This window comes from Bufo bufo, chromosome 9, assembly GCF_905171765.1.
Source record: "Bufo bufo chromosome 9, aBufBuf1.1, whole genome shotgun sequence".
NCBI classification, from domain to species: domain Eukaryota; kingdom Metazoa; phylum Chordata; class Amphibia; order Anura; family Bufonidae; genus Bufo; species Bufo bufo.
Window position 1 is genome coordinate 177,923,703 of NC_053397.1, and position 23,709 is coordinate 177,947,411.

At 45.9% G+C, this 23,709-nt stretch overlaps 1 protein-coding gene across 1 annotated transcript in view; it reads left to right on the forward strand.

Annotated features, from left to right (window-relative positions):
• TAMM41 (TAM41 mitochondrial translocator assembly and maintenance homolog) overlaps positions 1 to 23,709 on the forward strand; it is a 37,420-nt gene that overhangs the window by 8,966 nt on the left and 4,745 nt on the right. Inside the window, exons 4-8 of the mRNA XM_040408213.1 lie at positions 4,577 to 4,669; positions 8,625 to 8,775; positions 12,432 to 12,577; positions 14,746 to 14,911; positions 19,170 to 19,232. Of these exons, the coding sequence (XP_040264147.1) occupies positions 4,577 to 4,669; positions 8,625 to 8,775; positions 12,432 to 12,577; positions 14,746 to 14,911; positions 19,170 to 19,232 (619 nt within the window). The remainder of the gene's footprint in view (positions 1 to 4,576; positions 4,670 to 8,624; positions 8,776 to 12,431; positions 12,578 to 14,745; positions 14,912 to 19,169; positions 19,233 to 23,709) is intronic.

Sequence of the window (23,709 nt, forward strand, 5' to 3'; positions counted from 1 at the left end):
ATGGATCCAGAGATCTCCCCATTCATTGCTCTGTGAGATTTATATCAAGCTGACAGCTCAGGGGAGTGTCTTTTCTGCTGCAGCTCAGGGGGCGTGTCTCAGCTCTCCCTATCACAGCTCAGGGGGCGTGTCTCAGCTCTCCCTATCACAGCTCAGGGGGCGTGTCCATGCTCTCCCTATCACTGCTCAGGAGGCAGTTGAAGAATGAAACTGAGCATGTGCGGCCATCTCAGTGAGCAGGACAAAGAAGTAAAAGAAATAAGAAACAGCAGGTATCGCTATACAGATATACTTTATTGAATAACTCGGTGACTAAGCAAAATTTTTCATTACATGCAATTACAGAAGTATTCAGATCCAGGTGCTGGTTTGAAAACTGTAGAATATTTTTTGTGGGACAAACCCTTTAACTGTTCTGCCAGAGCTGAGAAGTGGAGGGGGGAGGGCTGCTTTAGCTGCTGATATCTGCTGATTGGTAGCAGATAGAAGCATGGAACTGTCTTGTTTAAAAGCTGACATTCCAAGCTTTCATACAAGACAAAATGACAGCTGAAGTCCAATCTAAACAGGAGAGATCACTGTCAGGCCTCACACAAACGATACGGATTGGCTCCGGATGCGTTCAGGGAAACTCGCACAAGTTCGGTCAGTTTTGTCTGCGATTGCATTCCGTTTTTTTCCGGAGAGTGCAATGTGTTTTGATGCGTTTTTCACGCGCATGATAAAAAACTGAAGGTTTACAAACAACATCTCCTAGCAACCATCAGTGAAAAACACATCGCATCCACACTTGCTTCCGGATGCAATGCGTTTTTCACTGAAGCCCCATTTACTTCTATGGGGCCAGGGCTGCGTGAAAAATGCAAAATATAGAACATGCTGCGTTTTTCACGCAATGCAGAACTGATGTGTGAAAAAAAAACGTTTATGTACACAGACCTATTAAAATGAAAGGGTCAGGATTCAGTGCGGGTGCTATGCATTTACGTCACGCATTTGACCCGCGTGGAAAATTCACTTGTGTGAAAGGGGCCTTAGAAATCGAGTCGGGAATAATCACGGGTAAAACTTGCTTTTACCTTCACTTTCAGCTACATTCACTGCATCCCGATTTCTAACAGTGATATCTTCTCAGGTACTGAAGATAATGCTGTCGTTCTGGCATTGTTTGAAAGCTTAGAAAATCGGCTTTCAAACAATACAAAGCCAACCCCCCCCCCCCCCCCTCCTTCAGTCTGGAGGAGGGGGAGCAGCTGCAGAGCTGACAGGCTGCAGGAGAAAAGGAAAAATAGTTGAAAATATATATATATATGTATATGTGACATTTTCATCACTGTATGGACCGACATAATAAAATTGTTATTTTTACCACTCCGTGAACGCTGTAAATAAATTCCACAAAATAATGTAAAAATTGCTGTTTTTTTTTAAATATTTTTATCTCCCCCCCCCCCCCCCCTAAAAATAAAATTATAAGTTATTTACTACTCTGTATATACCCCAAAATGGTTCCTAAAAAAACTAGAACTAATCCTGCAAAAAAAATTAACAAATTTAGAGCATAAAATTAAAAAGTTATGGTTTCTAGAACACAAAGGGGGGCATGCTACTGGTCCTTGAGGCTAAAATAAATCATGTCACTAAAAATGCAATAGTGTCCCCTGAGTTGTGCGCCAAGATTTACTGCAGACACACAAAAAATCTACAATAAAAGTCACATTTTTGGGAAGGTTTTTCCAATTTTAATGTGTCTGTTAGGAGGTTAGCAGTTGTCTAGTTTATGAGAACACATCACAGAATGGTAGACATATATAATATCTGTCCTGTTCCCACACCTCTGAAGATATTACTATTGATGATTAATACAGAGGACTTGAGAATGACAGATGCTGGGGCACAGGAATTGGAATGACAATTTTTTCCCCCCTAATATCTTGAAGTGTGCACTCCGGCCACTGAGCCTCACAATGGGCTAACACTTTCTGGTCTGTAGAGATAATTTCTCAGCAGTCATATCATTATCACAACAGGCAGGATTACAATGACGACTAACATCTCACGATAGAGAACACAGGATCTGTCATTCACAGTAGATTATAATCACCGCTCGCTTCCTCCCCTTCCCTGCTCAATGACCTCTGCACAGATCAGAGAGCAGGTCTGGAAAACTCTTGCATACAAGTCCGGGAGACGGCTACAGACTGCAGGTTCATATGGTCCACGGCCGCTGCTGTAAAACAAATCTGTGAAGGTGGTTAACGTGGCAAAATGGCAACCATAAGCATGTTCAGGAAATGAAATTCCCCCAAAAATCTCCAACCGAATTAAAAACAGTTTAGAATAAAAGAATATTCATCGGTAGTTGGTTTTAATTAGTAAACAATATGCAGCGATACATACATTACCTTTACCTTTAAACCACATGATCCATCTCATCCAATCAGGGACTCTGGGAAGGATTCCTGAGATGACTCCTGTTTCGCGGAGTGAATGTCACATGATTGGCTACTTTCACACTAGCATTTCTATTTTCCCTTATTGAGATCCGTCATAGCTGCGGTTTTCTTTCCGTCATGGGGTGCAGAGCAAAATGGATCCGGCATGACCCACAATGCAAGTCGATAGGGACGGATCCGTTTTCTCTGACAATAGAAAATGGATCCGTCCCCCATTGACTTTCAATGAAGTTCATGACGGATCCGTCTTGGGTACGTTAAAGATAATACAACCGGATCCGTTCATAACGGATCCGGACGGTTGTATCATCAGTAACGGAAGCGTTTTTGCTGAGCCCTGCCGGACCCAGCAAAAACTCTAGTGTGAAAGTAGCCTTACTTCTTCTAAACAGATGAATCGATTCGTCTCCTCCATGAGTTCTTCGAGAATTGCACAAAGATATAAGCAAACACTGAATAAAAAATAGCTGCTTGTTGGCCATACTTACTGCAAGGACAGTTAGAAGCTCTTTGCGCATATAATTGATCAAACATATGTCGGGCCCATCTACTAGACGACAAGGTGGCTTCTAATCAGATGGGGCCTACTCTAACATGCCTCTCCTGGGCTTACAGCCTACAATCTGGGCAAAGTAGCACCCGGCTATATCCTACACATGCCTCTCCCAGGCTGGGCTGAGTAGAATACAGCTGTACAATCTATCTAATTAAAAGCCCATGGTAAATGGGCGGTGGTGCGTGGTTCAAACTCTCCACCAGGGGGCGACAATAGGGAAGAAAAACAAACGAACCGGCACCTCCATAATAAGTGAATATGAGAACGCAGGTGCACGCTACCTTGGCTGAAACACAATTGGATTAGTAGAACTACAAGTAACAGCACACTGCTAGTCAATTGCACAAAGATATAAGCATTAGTTCTACTAATCCAATTGTGTTTCAGCCAAGGTAGCGTGCACCTGCGTTCTCAAAATAACTTACTATGGAGGTGCTGAGTTCTTAGAGAAGGACTGCTGAAGAAGCTCCCCCTGCCGTTTGATTGACAGGGCCAGATATCTCACCCGGCCCTGAACGTCTCGCACCTGCGCCACTGCTGCGGGTAGTGTATGCACTGCTAGACTTTCCGGCAGTGGCGCATGAACAGTGGCTGCTCCGGAAGCAGAAGCTGAGCCTCTGCTCCATACAACAGCGCCGGTGCGAGGTTGTTGGGCTGAGTAGGATGTCCATCAATCAGCAGGGGCAGTGAGGACAGTCCCCCCTCACATGTAGCCGATGAGACAAATCCATTCACTTATCTTTAATTATGTCCCATGCTGTTGCCCAATGAAAGGTGAGTAACTCGCCCATTACATTCTATTAGATTAAGCGCCTCCTTCTAGGTGGACATCTCCATCTTGTACCCCCATGTAGATTGCGCATTGTTAGAGGATTTGGTCACAGCCGCAATCTAGCAGCATAGACTGCGCTTGCGCAGGGCAGCACAGATTTCCTGCTTGTGTGGTGGCCGGGATGGCGGGAGTGCACAGAGTCGCACGCGGTTCCAGCCCCCCGTCCCGGGCACCTCATACCGACCTCTCAAGATTCTGTAGGGCATGCACATCAATCCTGGAGGTGATCTACAGAACTAATGTCGATGCTGCTAATGAACGTCATGCACAGGCAAGCGGCGAGATGATGTCCACTAAAGTGCTGCTTGTCAGGTCCATAACTGTTCACAGAAGAGGCAGGAGGTCCAAGCTGTGGACCAGCAGCAGCAGCAGCTCTGGAGAGGTGAAATGGGACAACCCCTTTAAATCCGATCTGTCACTTTTAATATCCTTCCGTCCCTCTGATCACGTGCACCTTAGTGGCCGGGTCGTGTGTTGCTTGGGGACACTTATTTGGACCCAATTATTTACTAAAGAATAGATTCGCCATAAAATAGCAACTCTGGAGCATCTTTTCTTCGATCTCTCTGTTGTGCTGTTCCTCTGTTATTCCTCCTGGAAATGTATGACTAAAATTGACAACTGGTCATCACATTGCCCTTGTCAATGTGTTGCATCCCCTTCCACTCTGTATTTCCACCATGACGCGCCCCATAGTCCAGACTCCTCTGACCACCGATGCCTCTCTTCCAGGTGATAAAGTACGGCATCGTGAGCACGGATACCCTCGTTGAAGATTTACTGCACTGGAGGACCTTGTACATTGCTGGCCGCTTACACAAACCTGTGAGTTCCTGAGCGGGTGTCATCCACACAGCAGTTTTCTACTTGTACATAGACTTCATAGGTGTGTAAGGCTGCGTTTCCACACTTGCGTTGTTAATTCCGGTATTGAGATCCGGCGGAGGATCTCAATACCGAAATGAAACTGGATCCGTTTTGATTTTTGCACATCAGGAGGCATCCTGTAGGATGCAGTTGTGTGAAATCAAAACGGGGGGAAAAAACGGATCCGTCACTAAATACATTGAGAGTCAATGGGTGACGGATCCGTTTTTTTAAAGGGAACCTGTCACCTGGAAAACGCATTTTAAACCAACCATAGTACCTTACAGTATCCCCCAGTGTGTTGCTAATCATGATTCTTTCCTCATTCTGTCGTCTCATATTTGTTAAAATCGCAGCTGTTGGCTCCAAGTCAGGCTTGAAGTGAAGGGGGCAGCGGCCTTCTTGCTTCAAGGCACGATAAGAACGCCCCTTACCTCTCCTCCCTACAGTGTGATGGACATCTTGCCGTGATGCCGGGACCGCGCTCTTCTCGCGCATGCGCCGTGCGCTGCCTGTTACAGCGCGATCCCGGGGTCCCTCACTCACTGCCTTCTTTTGCAGTCTGCGCCATGCGCCATTCAGTTCCATCGAGCTCGCGCCCGACTGTCGCTTCTCGTCTTTAGCGCGAGCGTGATCCGACGCAGAGCCGAGTGATCACGCTCACGCTAAAGACGAGAAGCGATGGAACAAAACGGCGCATGCGCAGTCTGCAAAATGAAGGCGGTGAGTGAGGGAGCCGGGATCGCGCTGTAACAGATGGCGCATGTGCGAGAAGAGCGCGGTCCCGGCATCACGGCAAGATGTCCATCACACTGTGGAGAGGTAAGGGGCGGGGTGTGAAAGTAGCCTAAAAAGGGCTTTGGCAGTTTAACCCTTAAAGGGGTTGTCCAACCCTATATTCACCAGAGGCCATCACTATCTCCAACACACCGCACCCTCGCTGAAGTGAATGGGAGCAGCACTGCAGTAACTAGCCTCGTCCACTGCACTGTGAAGTTCTGTTGCTACTGCAGAACGGCTGATCAGTGACTGTGCGGAGTCACCCCCACCAATCAGATCGCGCTGACCCATCCTGAGGACAACAACCGCTTTAAAGGAAACCTCTGCCCTTACATAAAAGGTTGAAACCTTGTAAAGATCTTTAGTTTCTCCTGACAGATTCTGCTTCCTTCGTCAGTCTCCAAACATCGAATCGTTATGGGGGCCGCATGTCTGTCTCACAACAAGGATCAGACATGTTGAATTTGAACATGCCCAAGTTTTTGGTCCCCCTCCTCCCTATGGTGGTAAAAGAACATTCTTTGATTGTGTTGGCAGAGATGGCTGTTGACCACACACGCGGTCTTGACAGTGGAGTGGGGACAGCGTTGCCGGTCTCCAAGGGCAACCAGCAGAATTGTGAAAGCGCTATATATGTGAAGAAAAAAAAAAAGCCATGCTATTAAAGGGAGCCTGTCCGGTATTATATGGGGTTATTCTGGGAAAGATGAGGATTAATTCTCCTCAGGATAGGTTATCATTATCACATCAGCAGGTGGTCCCCAGCACCCCCCACCCATCAGCTGTTTCAGGGAGCCGCTTTCTAAGCACAGCGCCGTACATCGTGTAGTGGCAGTGCTTGGTATTGCAGCTCCGCTCTATTGACTTGAATGGGACTGAGCTGCAACAAGGCCATATGACCGATATACAGTGATCTCACTGGCCTAGGAAGAGGCCTTGAGTGCTGAAGCCTCTTCCTAACAGCTGATTGGCAGGCATCCCGTGTGTCGCACCCCTGCAGATCTGATACTGATGACCTATCCTGAGGATAAGTCATAAATGTATTTTCCTGGCAAACCCCTTAAAGGGTCCATTCACACATCCGTATGTGTTTTGCGGATCCACATCATGCCGACCGCACGTCGCCGACACTATAATAGAAAATGCCTAATCTTGTCTGCAATTGCGGACAAGAATAGGACATGTTCTATTTTTTTTTTTTTTTCGGGAACGGAATTGCGGACCCGGAAGTGCGGATCCGGACAGCACATAGTGTGGCCCCATAGAAATGAGTGGTTCGGCAAAATGCGGACCCTAACATGACTTGGTAGATATGTACAGAAAGAGAGATTTTATTTAATGCAAATGAGATGGCGGGTTCCCTGGGGGCTGTCCCCAGCTCAGCTAGACTGCCCACCCCACCCCATCGGGCACAATTCAAGGAGGTGGCGCATGCGCAGCACATCACTGAGGATCCTCACCAGTGTAGGGAGACTGCCACACTGAGCACGCACAATAGTTTATATTCGTAAATTTACTCATTTTTAATTAAATTCTTTTAAAAGCACGGTATGATTTAACCCTTTCACTGCCAAGGACATATATGATGACGTTTGTCACATCAAGGCTATAGCTTGGATTTTAGCATCGTACTAACCCCCCACAATCTTAGACTAGGTTTACAGTATCCAAGTACTCTGTTTCGGCAAAAGATTGTGAGAAGACTACTGGAATTACCATATCCGGCATAGCCTGGGTCCACCGCCTCCCCATTCACTATGATGGGATCCGTCGGGTTTCTGGCATGAACCCTAACTTTCTGCCAGAAAAATTCTGCTACATGCAGCGTTTTTTTTCCAGCAGAAAGCTGGCGTTTTTTGCAGACACCCGACAGATCCCATTATAGTAAACAGGGATCCGGCTAGCCCCGGCGGTGTCTGGCTATGCTGGATATGGTAATTCCGGTATTCTGCTCCTCTGCTGGAACCGAGAACTGGGATGCTAAAACGAAGGTGTAGACCTAGCCTAAGCTTTGACATTATATAGAGCTGAAGGTGCAAAATTCAGGGAGCAGGGTGACGTTTTACTTCCTGACTGCAAGAGACAGCATGCCCTGTACAACCTTCCTTTTTTTGCAGATCGCACGCGGACCCATTTATTTCTATGGGGCCACAAAAAAATGCAGACAGCGCATGAACGTCATCCGTGTGCTGTCCTCATCTGTGTGGCCAAGCCACAAATTATAGAACATGTCCTCTTCTTGTCCGTTTTTTAATTATAGGCCTTTTTTTTCAGTGGGGACCACAAAATGAACGGGATGCACACGTACCGCATCTGTAGGTAGCGGATCCGCGATTTGCCAACCACAAAACAGCTAATGTCATATGTATGCCCCCCAAAATGAGAAGGTTGTCCATTTTTATGTTGCACAAGTCCCATTTATGCCTTCTTTACATAATTTACTTTTTTTTTTTTTGTTTTTTTGGGGGGGGCCTATCCTTGGGATAGGTCATCAGTATCTGATCGTGGGGGTCTGACTCCCGATGAGCCGTCATGGCACTATGGTGAGCGCTGCTGCCTTCTGACAGTTTGACAAGCACAGCGCCGCACATTGTATAGTGGCTGTGCTTGGTATTCACTTGAATGGGACTGAGCGGCACCTAGGCCACGTCTTTGAACGTGAAGTCACTCACCTAGGCAGAGGCCACGGCGCTCCCTGAGGCCTCTTCAAACACCTGATTGGCAGTGGTCCGATCAGATATTGATGATCTATCCGGAGGACAGGTCATCAATATTCTACTCCCGGAGAACCCCTTTAATCATACATAATGTTATCTGCTCTGTGACATTCGGACAGACAGTTTTCACGCTGTCCACTAGGTGGCATCAAAGGCCACTTTTCCATTCTGGGTCATATTAGTACAATTAGTGTTTGCCACAAAGTCTTCCTTTTAATAAAAGCTCCATTATTCTTTCTACAGAGCTCGCCTCAGGGGTGAACATTTTAACTGGCAGCTCCAGAAAGGATTCCGATAGAGATCTGTATGTCGACTTCTGTGTGATGCAAAATCTCAGTATTAAATCAGAGGTCGCCTATGTATTTATACAAGGTAATAGGCAGCTTCTTCATCGTGTGCAAACCTGCTTATTACAGGTGAAAATTCTGGTGCAGAAAGAGAACGAGCGGCTCAAAGCGGCGCTGAACAGCAACCTGAAGAGCGCTGTCCTAGCCTCCTTCCTCATGTTACCTGAAAGCTTTTCTGAGGAAGATTTCTACCTGCAGATCGCTGGTCTTTCGTATTCAGGTGAGACCAGGTGTACAGTGGGCGCAGAAGGAGTCATTGTGCATGCAGAATTGAAAAAAAAAAGATATAAAAAATTGTAAAAAAAAAAAATGTGCTAAAGGCCCCTAAATAGTTTGTAGTGGCACAATGAACTTCACAGCCGCCCCAATTTTTCTTTAGAAGCCGCCCGGCTGTGTAAACGGTGCGGAGCTGCTGTCGCCTCATCCATAGAAAGCATAAGGATGGCTGTCAAGTCAGAACGTGTCCAGCACAGGAGCGGATACAGGAGATGCTGCTGTATCTGCGCATGCGCTGAATGCTTTCATCTGCTGTTCAGCGCCTGCGCAGAAGAGGATGCAGCTGCAGTCGTCCTCTTGCTTTCAATAGATAGGGATTACACAGCCTGCAGATGGGCGGCTGGGGGGAAAGTATGACGAGCTTTACAGATTTCATTTCTTTTCCTTCTTTTGCAAGGTGTATGCAGCAGTGATTCATCTTTTGTTGCGTCGTCTTGAATAGTTTTTATTCGGAGCGGCTGGCATATGATTGAATGACGAGCAGACGGCGGGCTTTGCCTTTGTTATGGTTACGAGGTTCACTAGAAGATGTGGTCGAGTTAAGGAAGAAAAATAGACTTTGCCAATTAAAAACTGTTGGCTTGATTTTATTTGTTTTATTTCAATATACGTGTGCTGCTCTTAGTTTTATTATTTTCATGTGGTCGTCTGTTACCAGCAGAGGTCCATACAAGATATACTGTATGTGTGCATACGGTATATGTGTATAAATATATATGTATGTATAAACTTATATAATATATATATATATATATATATATATATATGTCACACACTAAGTGGAATTGCATGCAGTTTTCTATGTGTGACTGTAATGATGATATACAGTATATAAGTGATCAGAATATTAGAGAGAAAGGACACGTTTATTTGGGAAAATGGTACAATTGAACGGAGACTCTAGGACACTGTTGGGCATGGAGGAATTCTGTATGGTATCCTGCGGCACATTTAATCACAGATGTTACAGCTTGGCTTGTAGATCCTGCACCCAAAGCTACTTCCCAGCTAATCCCATAAATGCTCGTTTGGTGATCTAACTCGTTTGGTCTGATCTGGTGACCGGGCAGCCAAGGAAGTGTTGTAATCTGGCGGAGACATTCCTGGGAAGCGCTTGCTGTATACGTATTTTTCGCCCTAAAAGACCTAGGCTTTAGAGAAGGGACAATAAGAAAATATTTTTCATTAGACCTCACGTCAGACCACCGATCAGACCCCCCAATGTCAATCAGAGCTCAGCTGACAGCCAAAATCAGACCCCCAATGTTAATAAGACCCTCGATCATATGTAAGATCAGACACCCAATGTTAATAGGACCCCAATAAGGACTCAGATCAAACCCACAATCAGACCTCACCTCAGACCCCAATGTGAAAGAGCCCCAATATAAATAAGCCCCCATGCCTCATATCAACAGCCCACATCCTTCATATGGCATAAAAAAAAAATCCACTTACCTCTCCTGCTATGGACGCTGCCGCTCCTCACCTCCACTTCTTCTTCCTGCCGTTGGCTGTGCTGTGACCTGACTTGCACGGTCGACGGCAGAGGACCAGGAAGCTGTGCGTACAGGGCCCGTAGAGCGCTGCATGCCCTGCTTCCTGGTTCTCCGGTACTAATGAGTGCTTCATTAGTATTCACCTCATAAGATGCAGTGATATTTTCCCCCGACTTTGGGGTAAAAAAGTGCGTCTTCTGGGGAGAAAATAAGAAAATACGGTTTGTATGTGTGTGTATAAATAAATATATATATTAGCTGAAGGATTTTATCTATTTCATTTAAAGGGAACCTGTCACCGGGATTTTGGGTATAGAGCTAAGGACATGGGTTGGTAGATGGCCGCTAGCACATCCGCAATACCCAGTCCCCATAGCTCTGTGTGCTTTTATTGTGTAAAAAAAACGATTTGATACATATGCAAATTAACCTGAGATGAGTCCTGTCCGTGACTCATCTCACATACAGGACTCTTCTCAGGCTAATTTGCATATGTATAAAATTGGCTTTTTTTACACAATAAAAGCACACAGAGCTATGGGGACTGGGTATTGCGGATGTGCTAGTGGCCATCTAGCAACCCATGTCCTCAGCTCTATACACAAAATCTACGTGACAGGTTCCCTTTAATGTTTGTGTGTGTCATTAAAAGATATCGACAGTATACACTATAACACTGAAATCCACAGCCCCCCACCCCTTAACACTGACCCCCCCCCCCCCCACACACACACTGCCCCGTCTCCTTAAAATGGGACTTCCACAGCAGCACACCCCCTTAGCTTTGACCTTTACAGAAGCCTGCCCCTTTAACAGCGAGTTCCACAACACCCCACCCCCTTGACAGTGACCTCCACAGGGGCCAGCCCCCTTAACAGTGACCTCTACAGCACCAGCCCTTTAACACTGACCATAGGTTACAGTCCCCTTAACTGACCTCAACCATTCCCGGCCCCATTAACAGAGACCGCCACAGTGACTGCCCCTTTAACAGTCACTGCTAGAGTACCCTGCTCCCTTAACAGTGACCTCCACTATACCCCACCCCTTTAACAGTGACCTCCACAGAGCTCCGTTCCCTTAAAATGTGACTTCCACAACACCCCACCCCCTTAACAGTGACCTCTACAGCACCCCGCCTCTTAACACCGACCTCCGTAGCGGATCGTCCCCTTAACTGTGACCTCCACCGTTCCCTGCCCCTTTAACAGTGACCTCCACAGCGGCTGGTCGTTTATTAGTGACCTCCACAGTACCCCATCTCCTTAACAGTGATTTCCACAACACCCCTGCCCCCTTAACAGTGGCCTCTACAGCAATCTGCCCCTTAACACTGACCTCCATAGCGGACCGTCACCCTTAACTGCGACCTCCACAGCAGCCTGCCCTTAGGGTAGCCAGAGGTCCGGTTTTAGGCCGGACAGTCCGGCTTTCAGACTCCCTGTCCGGCGCAGGGCCTGGACGGACACAGGGATGTCCTTTTGAACAGCTCACTCTCAGATAGCAGCACTGTTCTGTCTGAACATGAGCTGCAGGGAGAGAGTCACCCTCTTTACCACCCCTGCAGCTGACAGAAGTTGATTTTTACCTTGATTTTTTTTCAATCCCGTCGGCTGCGGAGTGGGAGGGGGCGTGGCTTAGTGGGACCTGGGGGCGGGGTTTTTATTCTATCTTTTGAGGGTGGTCTGAATTGCCACCCCACCTGCCCCTGAACTGTAACCTCCACAGCACTCCGCTCCATTAACAGTGTCATCCACAGTGCCCTGCCCCTTTAAAGCTGACCTACAGCAGTGAAGAAAAATGGCTGGATTGTTATGGAAACCTGGTGTAAAACTGTGTGTATGTGGAGACTAAGGGCCTGCGAGCTTCTATTGGCTGATGAGGGTCATGTGACCAGACTTCTATTGGCTAATGCATTTTTTGGGGAATATCTCGGGAACTAGAGAGCTGAGACCTGGTCTAACACCTGATGTACCTGTGTGCCGAATTTCGTGATTGTAAATGCGACGGTGCGGATTCCTTTAGCGACATACACACACAGCTTTATATAATATATATATTAGTTTTGATTATACCGTATGCTCTTATTCCTTCTCTTTAGGTGACTTCAGGATGATAATTGGTGAAGATAAAGCCAAAGTGATGAATATTGTTAGACCGAACATTGGACATTTTCAGAAGCTGTACAGTAACATATTACAGGAGTGTCCCCAGGCTGTGTACAAGCAAGCACAGGGCCAAATAGAGGTAAAAGGGCCAGCGTGGATCAGGGAACTTAATTTCAAGCAAAAAACCTAAACTGCCTTTGAAAGTGCAATCAATTTTTATACAATTTTTATACAATTTTTATACAATATTATTGGAATAGAGAGTGATCCGGACCTACTACAGTACTGCTGGCATATGCCAGATCTCTAGTTGTATGGCTCGGGTACTCGGGTCAGTATGCTGGATGGTGCCGACTACAACATGGTCATAATGATTCCCAACTCTATTACCAAGGGTAAAACTGTTCTAGAGAAATCCCTACTTCTATTCCTACCTTTAAAGGGGAACCCTGATCTCGGCTATTTGGCTGAGATCAGAATACCCATGTGCCCAGCCAGAGCTGGTCAGGGTTGTGCAACAGTGTGAGCAATTCTGCCCGCTTTCCAGCAAATAATGGGGGTTCTTGGCACCTGGACCTCCATCGATCAAAGCTTCTGCCGTCATAATGAAGCCACGATGTTATGAAGTCAGTAGTCCTGTCCTGTCTGATACAAGGTATGCAAGGCAAAAAATAGCGGTTTCTCTCTTAAAACAAAAGCCTATGGGATTCATGTAGTAAAGGCTGTTCATACTGGTGTATAAAGCGGGCACTTTATTAAGAGGCGCAGGCCTCCATCTTGTGCTGCGCATGCGCTAAAAGCTACGGTTTTCAGGTGTAAATTATTGTAACTGTCTCTGGCTGGACTGGCCCCATCCCCTTCCCTTTAAAAGGGTTTTCCAAGAGTTGAATACTGATGACCTATCATAAGGATAGGTCATCAGTATCTGATCGGCGGGGGTCCGATACCCGGGACCCCTGCCAATCAGCAGTTCAAGAAGGCAGCGGCGCTTGCAGCTTTCCTTAGGCCACGTGATGACATGTTCGTCGGTGATGGGGCCTAGGTGCAGCTCAGCCCGATTGAAGTGAATCAGACAGAGCGTGATGCCAAGCACAGTCACTATACAGTGTACGGCGGTAAGCACGGACAAGAAGGCCATGAAGCTTTCAGAAGCGCCGGTACCTTCTCAAACAGCTGATCGGCGGGGTTCCCAGGTGTTGGACCCCCCACCGATCAGATACTAAGGACAGGTCAGTCACTAGCTTCAGCAGTCACGTGCTAGGACAGGGAGGCCTTACTTAACAAGCGAATTCCAAGAGTCCCTCCGAACCCGAGACGACTAATAAGCTGCTTCTTCCTGACCACCAAGCAGACAGTAGGCCACCATACACAAATCTGCGGGTTTATGCAGGGTCATTGTCACCAATAATGGGGATAATAAGGATAGGAATTTCATGAACACCGAATCAAAAAGGAAAATGACTGCTAAGGGAAAGTGGGAATAAAGTGGGAAAGTGAAGGGGAATAGTATATTTTTATATAAAACTTACCTATTATTAAAAAAGAAAATCACATTAATGGCAGTACATGGGTATTAGATGTAGTGCCGCCAGACCTGTGATGTATAAATTTCATTGCACTAGGAAGCCCACTACTGAACAGTTTGCCCTTTGCCTCTGTTCTCACAACATTAGTCCAATACATGAGCTTAGAGAGTCTGCAGCATCATCTCTCCTCCTGCCCCCTCCCTCCCCTCTGTGTCTCCAGTTGGTGTTTTTCAGAAGATGTGCATTTTAGGAACTAAGAAGGTCTGTGAACGTTTACAGAGAGCCTGTAGGTAGGTCATGAGGGTATTACAGGCTGCCGGAAGGTGAGAAAGATGTACCTTGCCCACAATGTTTGATAGTTACTGCTTAAAGGGAACCTGTCACCGGGATTTTGTGTATAGAGCTGAGGACATGGGTTTCTAGATGGCCACTAGCACATCCGCAATCCCCAATCCCCATAGCTCTGTGTGCTTTTATTGTGTAAAAAAACAACTATTTGATACATATGCAAATGAACCTGAGATAAGTCCTGTCCCTGACTCATCTCACTCACAGGACTCATCTCAGGTTAATTGCATTTGTATCAAATAGTTTTTTTTTTTTTTACACAATAAAAGCACACAGAGCTATGGTAGGGACTGGGTATTGTGGATGTGCTAGCGGCCATCTAGCAACCCATGTCCTCAGCTCTATACACAAAATCCCGTTGACCGGTTCCCTTTAATTATGAGGAAAAGACTATGCGCCTTGTATACTAATTCATAACTTCTTTTATGTTCAGGTAGATAAGAGTCCAGAGGGTCAGTTTTTGCAGCTGATGAGTTTGCCAAAGCATTTACAGCAGAATATTACAGATCTTGTGGACCAGCCGGGAAGGAATCGGGATGTAGAAGAGGTGTTACTACAAGTAGCTCAGGACCCCGACTGCGGGATTGTGGTACAGCAAGGTAGGAGCTTGATGGCAATGCTGATGTTCTACCAGGGTATTTACATAGTTTTGCTGTTTTGTGCTAATTTACCTCTTAAAGGGCCCCAAATCGCCTCCTAAACTAGAGTAAGCGGTGTACGGTGTATGTGACGCCTAGTCCGGTTATATCATTTTTATCTTCATACTTCCTTGTGTTCTGACGCCGTGCTCCCACAAACCAGCAGTGAAATGCACTGAGAGGACTCCTCCTTAAGTCCTCCACATTATGTGTGTGAGCGCAGGAGTCCTCTCAGTGCATTTCACTGCTGGTTTGTGGGAGCACGGCGTCAGAACACAAGTGACTATAAAGATAGAAATGATATAACCGGACTAGGCATCACATACACCGTACACCGAATACTCTAGTTCAGATCTGACGTATTCCCTTTAATGTATCATTACAGCAGTCAGACCTCTGCTGCGAAGATGTAGGTGGCATTTATCACGATGTTTGTGGCAGAAAAGTCACTTTACTTGCTCAAGCATTTCTGCAGACATTTGTGGCTTTTTAGATTTTTGCGACATTTAGGTGTTTTTTTTTATTTTTATTTTTTTCATGATTCTCACTGTGTGGGATTAAATATTTTAATCCTTCGGATTTTAACTGACGCGATAATCAATTGTGTTCTTTTATTTCAATTTTTACCTAGTAAATGGAAAATGTTTTTGCTTTAATATTTGTGTTTTTTTTAATCTTTTTAAACATTTTATGAAACTTTTTTTTGTCTTTGTCCCTCTACAGCACTTGAGCATCTCATTGCTTGTGTAATACACCACAACACTTCTTTATTGCAGTGTATTGTGCCATCAGCACTGTCCTATTACATCCTGGCAGGGTTTAATAGTACTGAGATGGCAAGCCTGTGGGGGGCTGACTGGGTGACAGAGGGAGCCCTTTCCATCTGTCTAAACGCTTAGATACTGCGGTCGCTATAATCTCTGATCCAGGCGCTTTCAATGCAGGGAGCCAAGGGCACTGCACATGCAGGGACCATCTTCTGGGCACTTCCAAACTTGGCGCCCTGGGGGAGGGTACAACTGCTGACAGACTAGCTTTAAAGGGGTTGTCCACAATCCCTTGATGTTCTACTGGTCCAATACGGTGATCATAGGGTGCTGTACTGTTGGGACACTTAACGATCAGATGTGATTTGTGCTGACAGCGAGTGTCCACTTTTCTTGTAGTACCACCCCAGGAGAAATGAAGCGTTATATGATTCTTGTTTGCAGAAACAAATGAATGTCTTGTGGCCATTCTCTAATCCACTAATGGAAGGACGTCGGACTCCCTTAATGTACTCAGAATGAGAAAATATGGTGTTTGAATTTTTTTTTAAAGAAATTTAGTGTTGAGTGAAGTCGCTTTGTTCAAAACTTCGGAATAATACTGTACAGAGATTCGTCTCCTTACAGTATTAGAATGTATGGGCTTCGATGAGTCGAAGTTAGTTATTCGCAAAGTCGCACGTGACTTTGTTGAATAACTTTGGTAATTGGTTTTTAAAGAAAAAAACACTTTAAAACTCGAAACCAAACTCTGTTTCAGTTCAGAGGTACTAGTCTGAACCTAAGCCGAGTTGGATTTCAAGTTTTAAAGTGGTTTTCCACTTTAAAAACCAATTACTGAAGTTATTCGATGAAGTCACGTGCGACTTCGCGAATAACTAACTTCTGCTCATCGGAGCCCATACATTCTAATGCTGTACGGAGACGAATCTCCGTACAGTATTATTCTGAAGTTTTGAATGAAGCATCCAAAGCTCGCTTCGCCCAACACTAGAAGAACTCTGAATTGATTGTTATTTCCACTTATCCTCCTCCATCACATCTATGACAGCAGAATAGGACAGGCCACTTCTCAGTCCTAAAGGCATTCATTTCATCAGCCCATTCTTTTACACCCCTTGTATTGTTCGCCCCGGGGGCCCCATGCTGTCATGACCTGATTTATGGCAGAATAATTAGGGCCCAAGGTGCTGAATGATCCCACAGGTCACAGTGTGAAACAAATGCATTAAAATAGTTTTTAATTTTTTTCCCTTTTACTAAGTGTACGGCCATTTTCTTATAGTTGTCGTTGGCAGTAAACAGATTATAAGTAATGCGAAAATGGTAAATCTGTGGTTTGTTTCAAAGGGAATGTGTCACAGAAAATGATCGGTTCTTTAAATCACTTTTTTATGTTTAAAATATTGAAAACATTTTTGATGTTTTTAATTTTCCATGTCACTTTTTATATTTTAACTAAAACTAAAAATTCTGCAGTTTTCACACTGGCCACTATGTCCAATAATTGGCGCCACTTCTTTTTTTGTACAGATCACTTTTTACTGCAGTTACCTGCTTATCTGTCATTTTAATCCTGCCTGTAATGATATCACCTCTGTGTACAGATATGACAGGATCCACCATTCACAATGGGCGATTGTCAAAGTGTATCTATTCCTTGTACAGTGACCTCTGCACAGGTCAGAGAGCGTACCTGGAAAACTGGCAGAATAAAAGTTCATATGCACACTAATCCTAATAATAATTAATTTTTAAAAAAAAGTCCACAAAAAATATGTTTGTCCTGCCCCTCCTATTCCCCACCTAGTGCCATAAGCAGATTAGCATGATCAGAACTGCTGACAGATCCCCTTCACTCAACAAGCTGGTGATACACAGAACGATGGCCCGCATTTAATGTTGTTCCTGCACCTAAATTCGGGTTTATTGTGTGCCAAAATCTGTAACATCTAGTGTTAGGCTACTTTCACACCTGCGTTAGGTGCGGATCCGTCTGGGATCCGCACCTATAATGCAAACGCTTAGATCCGTTCAGAACGGATCCGTTTGCATTACCATGAACAAAAAAATATATATATATTTTTTCGTTCATGATAATGCAAACGGATCTGTTTTGACTTTACATTGAAAGTCAATGGGGGACGGATCCGTTTGAAAATTTAGCCATATTGTGTCGACTTCAAATGGATCCGTCCCCATTGACTAACATTGTAAGTCTGGACGGATCCGCTCGCCTCCGCACGGCCAGGCGGACACCCGAACGCTGCAAGCTGCGTTCAGGGGTCCGCCTGCTGAGCGGAGGACAAACGGTGCCAAACTGATGCATTCTGAACGGATCCGCATCCACTCAGAATGCATTAGGGCTGGACGGATCCGTTCGGGGCCGCTTGTGAGAGCCTTCAAACGGAACTCACGAGCGGACACCCGAACGCTAGTGTGAAAGTAGCCTTAGAAATAATTATGAAGCAAATGAGCCAAAGAGAATAATCCACTGTGCCTCGCTTGATGAGGGGGTGTGACTTATTGGAAAGGGGCGTGGCCTACGATGCAACATTTTGCATCAAAATTGTGTTGCAAAGTCAGCCAACCTATATAAAGTTCCACAAAAGTGTTGAGCCATGCGCCCAATTTATCATACGGTGTTGACCACTGCAATGGACTGATTCTAGACGGGGTTAAAGGGGTTATCCAAGAGTATAAAGTGTCTGGCCCCCCCACATAGATTACGCTTACCTGGGTCCCCGCTCCCTGCCCCGCTCCTTGTCCCCGCACCGCCGCTGCCGCTTCTCCTCGTGCCTGGATGAAAACATCCGGTGTCTGTGGGGAGCATCTAATGTCAGACTGAGACGAGCCTCCCTAGCGTCGCCAGCGATTCTAGGGAGGCTCGTCCCTGTCTGCCATTGGCTGCTCTCCCCCTCCCCCAACACCGGAAATTTTCATCCGCGCACGGGGAGAAGCAGCAGCAGTGCTGCGGGGACCAGGAGCAGCGCGGGGTAAGTATATTCCATGTAGGGGGCCCGGCACATGGGGGGACACTTTATACTCTTGGATAGCCCCTTTTTAATAAATGCCCCAATGTGTTTTCCCAGTGTGAGCGCTGACCCTTTAAAGGGATATTCCCATATTCAGCATTTATAGCGTATGCACAGGATGTGATATGTGTGGTACGCACTTCTAGAATACTCGCTTATCATGAGAACGGGGGTCCCGGCGAACCTGCTCGCAGGCAAACGGGGTTCTCCGGGCCTCTCTTCTCCTGACAGGTCCGCGCCTGTTAAGTATTTTTGCCGTCTCCTATGGATTGGCCATAAATGCTGAAGATGGGGGAAAATCACGTGTTTCTGGGGAATAACAGTAACTGCGTGTAGTTTGTGAACGTGACGTCCTTTTACTATCGCACGCTGTTCCGTGAATGAGATGAGTAACAGCTGTTTTCCGTCTCTCTACAGCTATATTTGGCATAGTGAAATCTTCGAGTTTGAGTCAAAGCGTTAAAGGGATAGCGACTGCCGGTAAGAGCTTCACCTTCCAGAATGCTTCACCACTTGCAGTTTGGCGGAGTGGATCCTGCTTCGCCCTTCCTTGTGCTGCAATCACTTCGCTCGTAAAGGTTGAAAACTAAAGCAGAAAATAGTCCAGGGTCTCAGAATCAATAAATCAAGGTTTTATTCAAGAAAATCCATACATAACAAGTGGTTGCAAAAACGATGCCTACGCGTTTCGGACAGCTTCCTTGTCCTTACCCATCGCACACGATGCGGATTACGTGTGGAAAAACAGTGCCAGCAAAGTGTATGAGATGGGAGAAATGTCAGGCACGCTGTGCTTTATATTTAGGTGCAGAAACGGACGTGCTGTGCGGATTTTGAAATCTGCAGCTTGTCAAATGTCGTTGCGCTTTTCTTGTTTGGATTTAACCCTTTTCAAGGAAGCGTGAGATCTGTGGGAAAAACCGCATCAGATTCTCAGTCTTTTTGCTCTTAAGGGCCCTTTACACAGAGCGAGAATCCTAAAGATCATTGTTGGCGAGCATTCATAGGAACACTTGTTAGTGATTATCTGGCAGTGTAAATGTACCGCCGATAACCCCATGAACGAGCAAAACGCTGGTTCATCAGGTAATCCGATCGTTTGGGCAGACACAAAAATCGTTGTTTGGCGGCAGCCAATCGTGCTGTGTAAACTGTGCTGTGCCAGTATGCAGAAGAGCGATGGCCTTAGTGGTCGCTCCTCCCCCCAATACTCTGGAGGAGATCGCTGCGTGTAAGTGCCGAGGTCTCCTCCACCAGCGAGCAGCAGATTGTTGGGGAGGAACGCTTCCTTCCCCATAATCTGCTGCTCTGTCGTCCCAAGTAAAGCGAGCTTTAGGCTGGCCATATGTTTTAGAGGGGGGGGGGGGGAAGGGGGGTCAGCAACCTTCGGCACTTAGCTGCTAAGAAACTACAACGAAGTGAATGGCGCATTCTGGGACTTGTAGTTTCAGAACAGCTGGATTGCCAGAGGTTGCATGGATCCCCATTTTAGGTCAACAGCCATGTATCTAGGTTTGCAGCAGGTATCGAACTATTGATACCCAATCTATACTTTTACACCCAGATCAATTTGATACCGGGATTTGCTATTCTCCGACACTAGGCCGCGCTACTAGAACCCGAGGAGCACAGCAGAGAAGGAGTCTGTGATGCGACTGCCACTGCCACCAATGAAAAGAGAGGGGAGAGACGTGTGGCCACTGTGCCACCAATGAATGTAATAAACCATTAATACTAATGTAGGCTGTGGGTGCCAGCCATATATCATACCCGACGTCAATGACAGGGCTGCACCTGAGGGTTTAATTGATGGCGATCGCCGTTGCCCTGTCATTGAGGCCGGGTATTTATAATCATTGGCACAGTGCGTTCCCCCCCCCCCCAACCCACCCAGTATTATAGTTATTGGTGGCAATGCCCAAAGGGCCCCCCTCCTCCTCCTCAGTATCTTCACTGGTGGCAGTGGCAGCATTGAAATCGTGGCGTTCTGATCGGTTTCCATGGCAGCCAGGTCGCTACTGAAGCCATCATAGCTGCCATGGTCAGCTCCCTGCTGCTGTTGTGGACAAAGCACAGAGCAGCAGGGAGAGTGTGAGCTCCTATTCACCCTGATAGAAGCTCTATTAAGGTGAATAGGACAAGGGTTCTACCCCTCTAAGGGGGATATTAGTTTAAAATTAAAAAGTAAAAAATATAAAAACACAAAATATTATAAAAAAATTTATCTTCCCTCTTTCCCATTTTTACATATAAAATTTATAAACAATAAAAAAATAAACCTACTACCTATCGCCATGTCCGAAAAACTCCAAACTATTAAAATATAAAAAATATCTTATATGCAGTGAATTCGCCGTTTTCTTTGTCACCTTGTCCCCCCAAAAAATAGGATTAGGACTGTTCAATTATGGGCCGGACGTTCTATAAATGCGGATGCACGTGTTTTTTTTTGGGGTTTTTATTTTTTTCGCATGGTATCAGTGTACGGCAATACTTTTTTTATGGTATCGAAATCGAATCTAATTTTGGTACCGTGACAACCCCTACAAAAGATTGGGCATGTGAAATCTAACCTGCCTGATCCTTCTCTCCTCCGAAATATGCCCATTAGGGGAGATCGGGACACCCCCGAGGTCCTCCATCAGGAGATGCCATCATTAGGCTTTCTACATTGGCGGCGGCCTTGCCGTGAATTGCCTGCGGTTTCTCAGCAAGTTAAGGTAAAGTCTCATAAATCCCAGTTCTAGGTCCCGCGCGGCGCGCTACTGCCTCCACACGGCCGCCTACGTGGGAACCCTGCCCCAATCTACAGCCCTCAGATTGTGAAAAGAGGAGAGGGCTCTGGCCATTGCTTTTGTGTACCAGCTGAATAATCCTAACTGCGTATAAAAAAGGCCCGATCACCTCTCCTGACATGTCTGGTTTAGTAAGTACTGTGCAGTGGCCCGTCCTCTTTATTCCTGCTAGATGTTATGAATTAATTTCTATCAGGTTTGCAAGAACAGTGCCGCTGTGCCCCTGCACAGTCTGACATTGGCAGCAATGATTAGATAATGTCAAGACTGTGCAGGGGCACACCCTCAACTGGTAACGCCCATATGGACCTTTATTGCAAACTGCTAGTAATTACCAACTTCTAGCAGGAATAATAAAGGAATAGCACGACAAAGAGTCATAAGAATAGAATCGTTACTGAAAGAGGAATGCAAGTAGTTACTAAAACATCCGTGTCAGGGAAGGTGAAAGGTCTTTTTTAACCCCTTCATGATCTCTTCTTGCGGGCACCATAGCTGCCGTCTGCGATTGGTAATAACGGCGCAGTTGCAGGCATTTAACCCCTCAGATGTCAGATGTGACCACAGCATCTAAGAGCGCAAAACCCAGAAGCGCTGTGCTTCCAGGCTGGGAACGGCTCCCCTATCCTGAAGTCCAAAATAGGCTGAGTCTAGGGGTTAAAGTGCAGCGCTCTCTCATGACAGGACCCATTTAATTGGCACCTTAAAATTACTGCCACCTGCCACCCTGACTATAGCTCGATACTACATTACACATTACTATGACACCATTACTTGTATATATTCAGTTTCTTCTGTTATTTGGCCTTAGAGGTCCTGTCATCACAAAATGCAGTCCAATCCGCAGGCAGCTAGAGCAGGAGGAGCTGAGCAGATTGACATATAGATTGGTGGTAAAAGATTCTGTAAAACCTGTCATTTATACATTTATGTCCTTGCCTTTTTGCAGCCCAGTGAAAAACTATCTGTACAGGGAGGCGTTATCACTGACCGCTATCTCTGTATACACACTTAGGGCTCATGCACACAAACGTATTTTCTTTCCATTCCGTTTTTTTTTTTTTGCGGACTGTATGCGGAACCATTCAACGGGTCCGCAAAAACAACGGAAGGTACTCCGTGTGCATTCCGTTTCCGTATTTCCTTTCTGCAAAAAAGTAGTGCATGTCCCATTATTGTCCGCAAATCACGGTCCAAGGCCCCATTCAAGTCAATGGGTCCGCAAAAAAATAAGGAACACATCCGTATGTCATCCGTATTTTGCGGATCCATACTGTAGAAATGCTATGCTTAGTGCATATTGCTCATGTGTTTGATGATTAAGAAGTTACTGTTTCCATTTCCGATCCGCAAAAAACAGATCGCATACGGATATGTTTTGTAGAATAACGGAACGGAAGAGGACTTAAATCAGAGAAAAAGAAAAAACTCCAATACAGAACAACGGATCTGTGAAAAACGGACCGCAAAACAACAACGGTTGTGTGCATGAGCCCTTATACACACAGCTGACTCCTCCCTCCTGTACCAATAGCTGTTCACAGGAAGTGGACAAAATAAAGACCTAAATGTATAAATTACAGGTTTTACTGAATCTTTTCCCACACAACTATACATCAATCTGCTCAGCTCCTCCTGCTCTATAACCTGGTGCGATCAGATTGCACTGCATTTTGTGTTGATAGGCCTATAAATTGTGGTTTGGCTTTTCTGTTGTCTCTGACCTTCACAGGGAGACTTTGTAAAAGAAAGGTCAGAACTTAAAATTGATGTCTGCGTGAAATTTTATGTGATTTTAAAGGGATTGTGCAGGCAGTATACACTGACCGATCCTTGAGGATAAGCCATCGATATCGGACTCCCGGCACCCCCACCAATCAGCTGTTTGAAGAGGAGGCCGCGCTCCATGCAAGCGCTGCTTCCTTCACTGACCGTCATCTCCCTTGCAGCAGCATGTACTCGCTCCATTAAAGCGATTGTACCAGGGATGGCCAACCTGCGGCTCTGCAGCTGTTGTAAAACTACAACTCCCACCATGACTGCTGTGCTGTAGGCAGTCTGTGCATGCTGCGAGTTGTAGTTTTGCAGAGGTTGGCCATCCCTGTATTCTACTGTGCCGCAGAGACTTCCAAGACATCGGGCAGTGAGGGCCCTATTACACA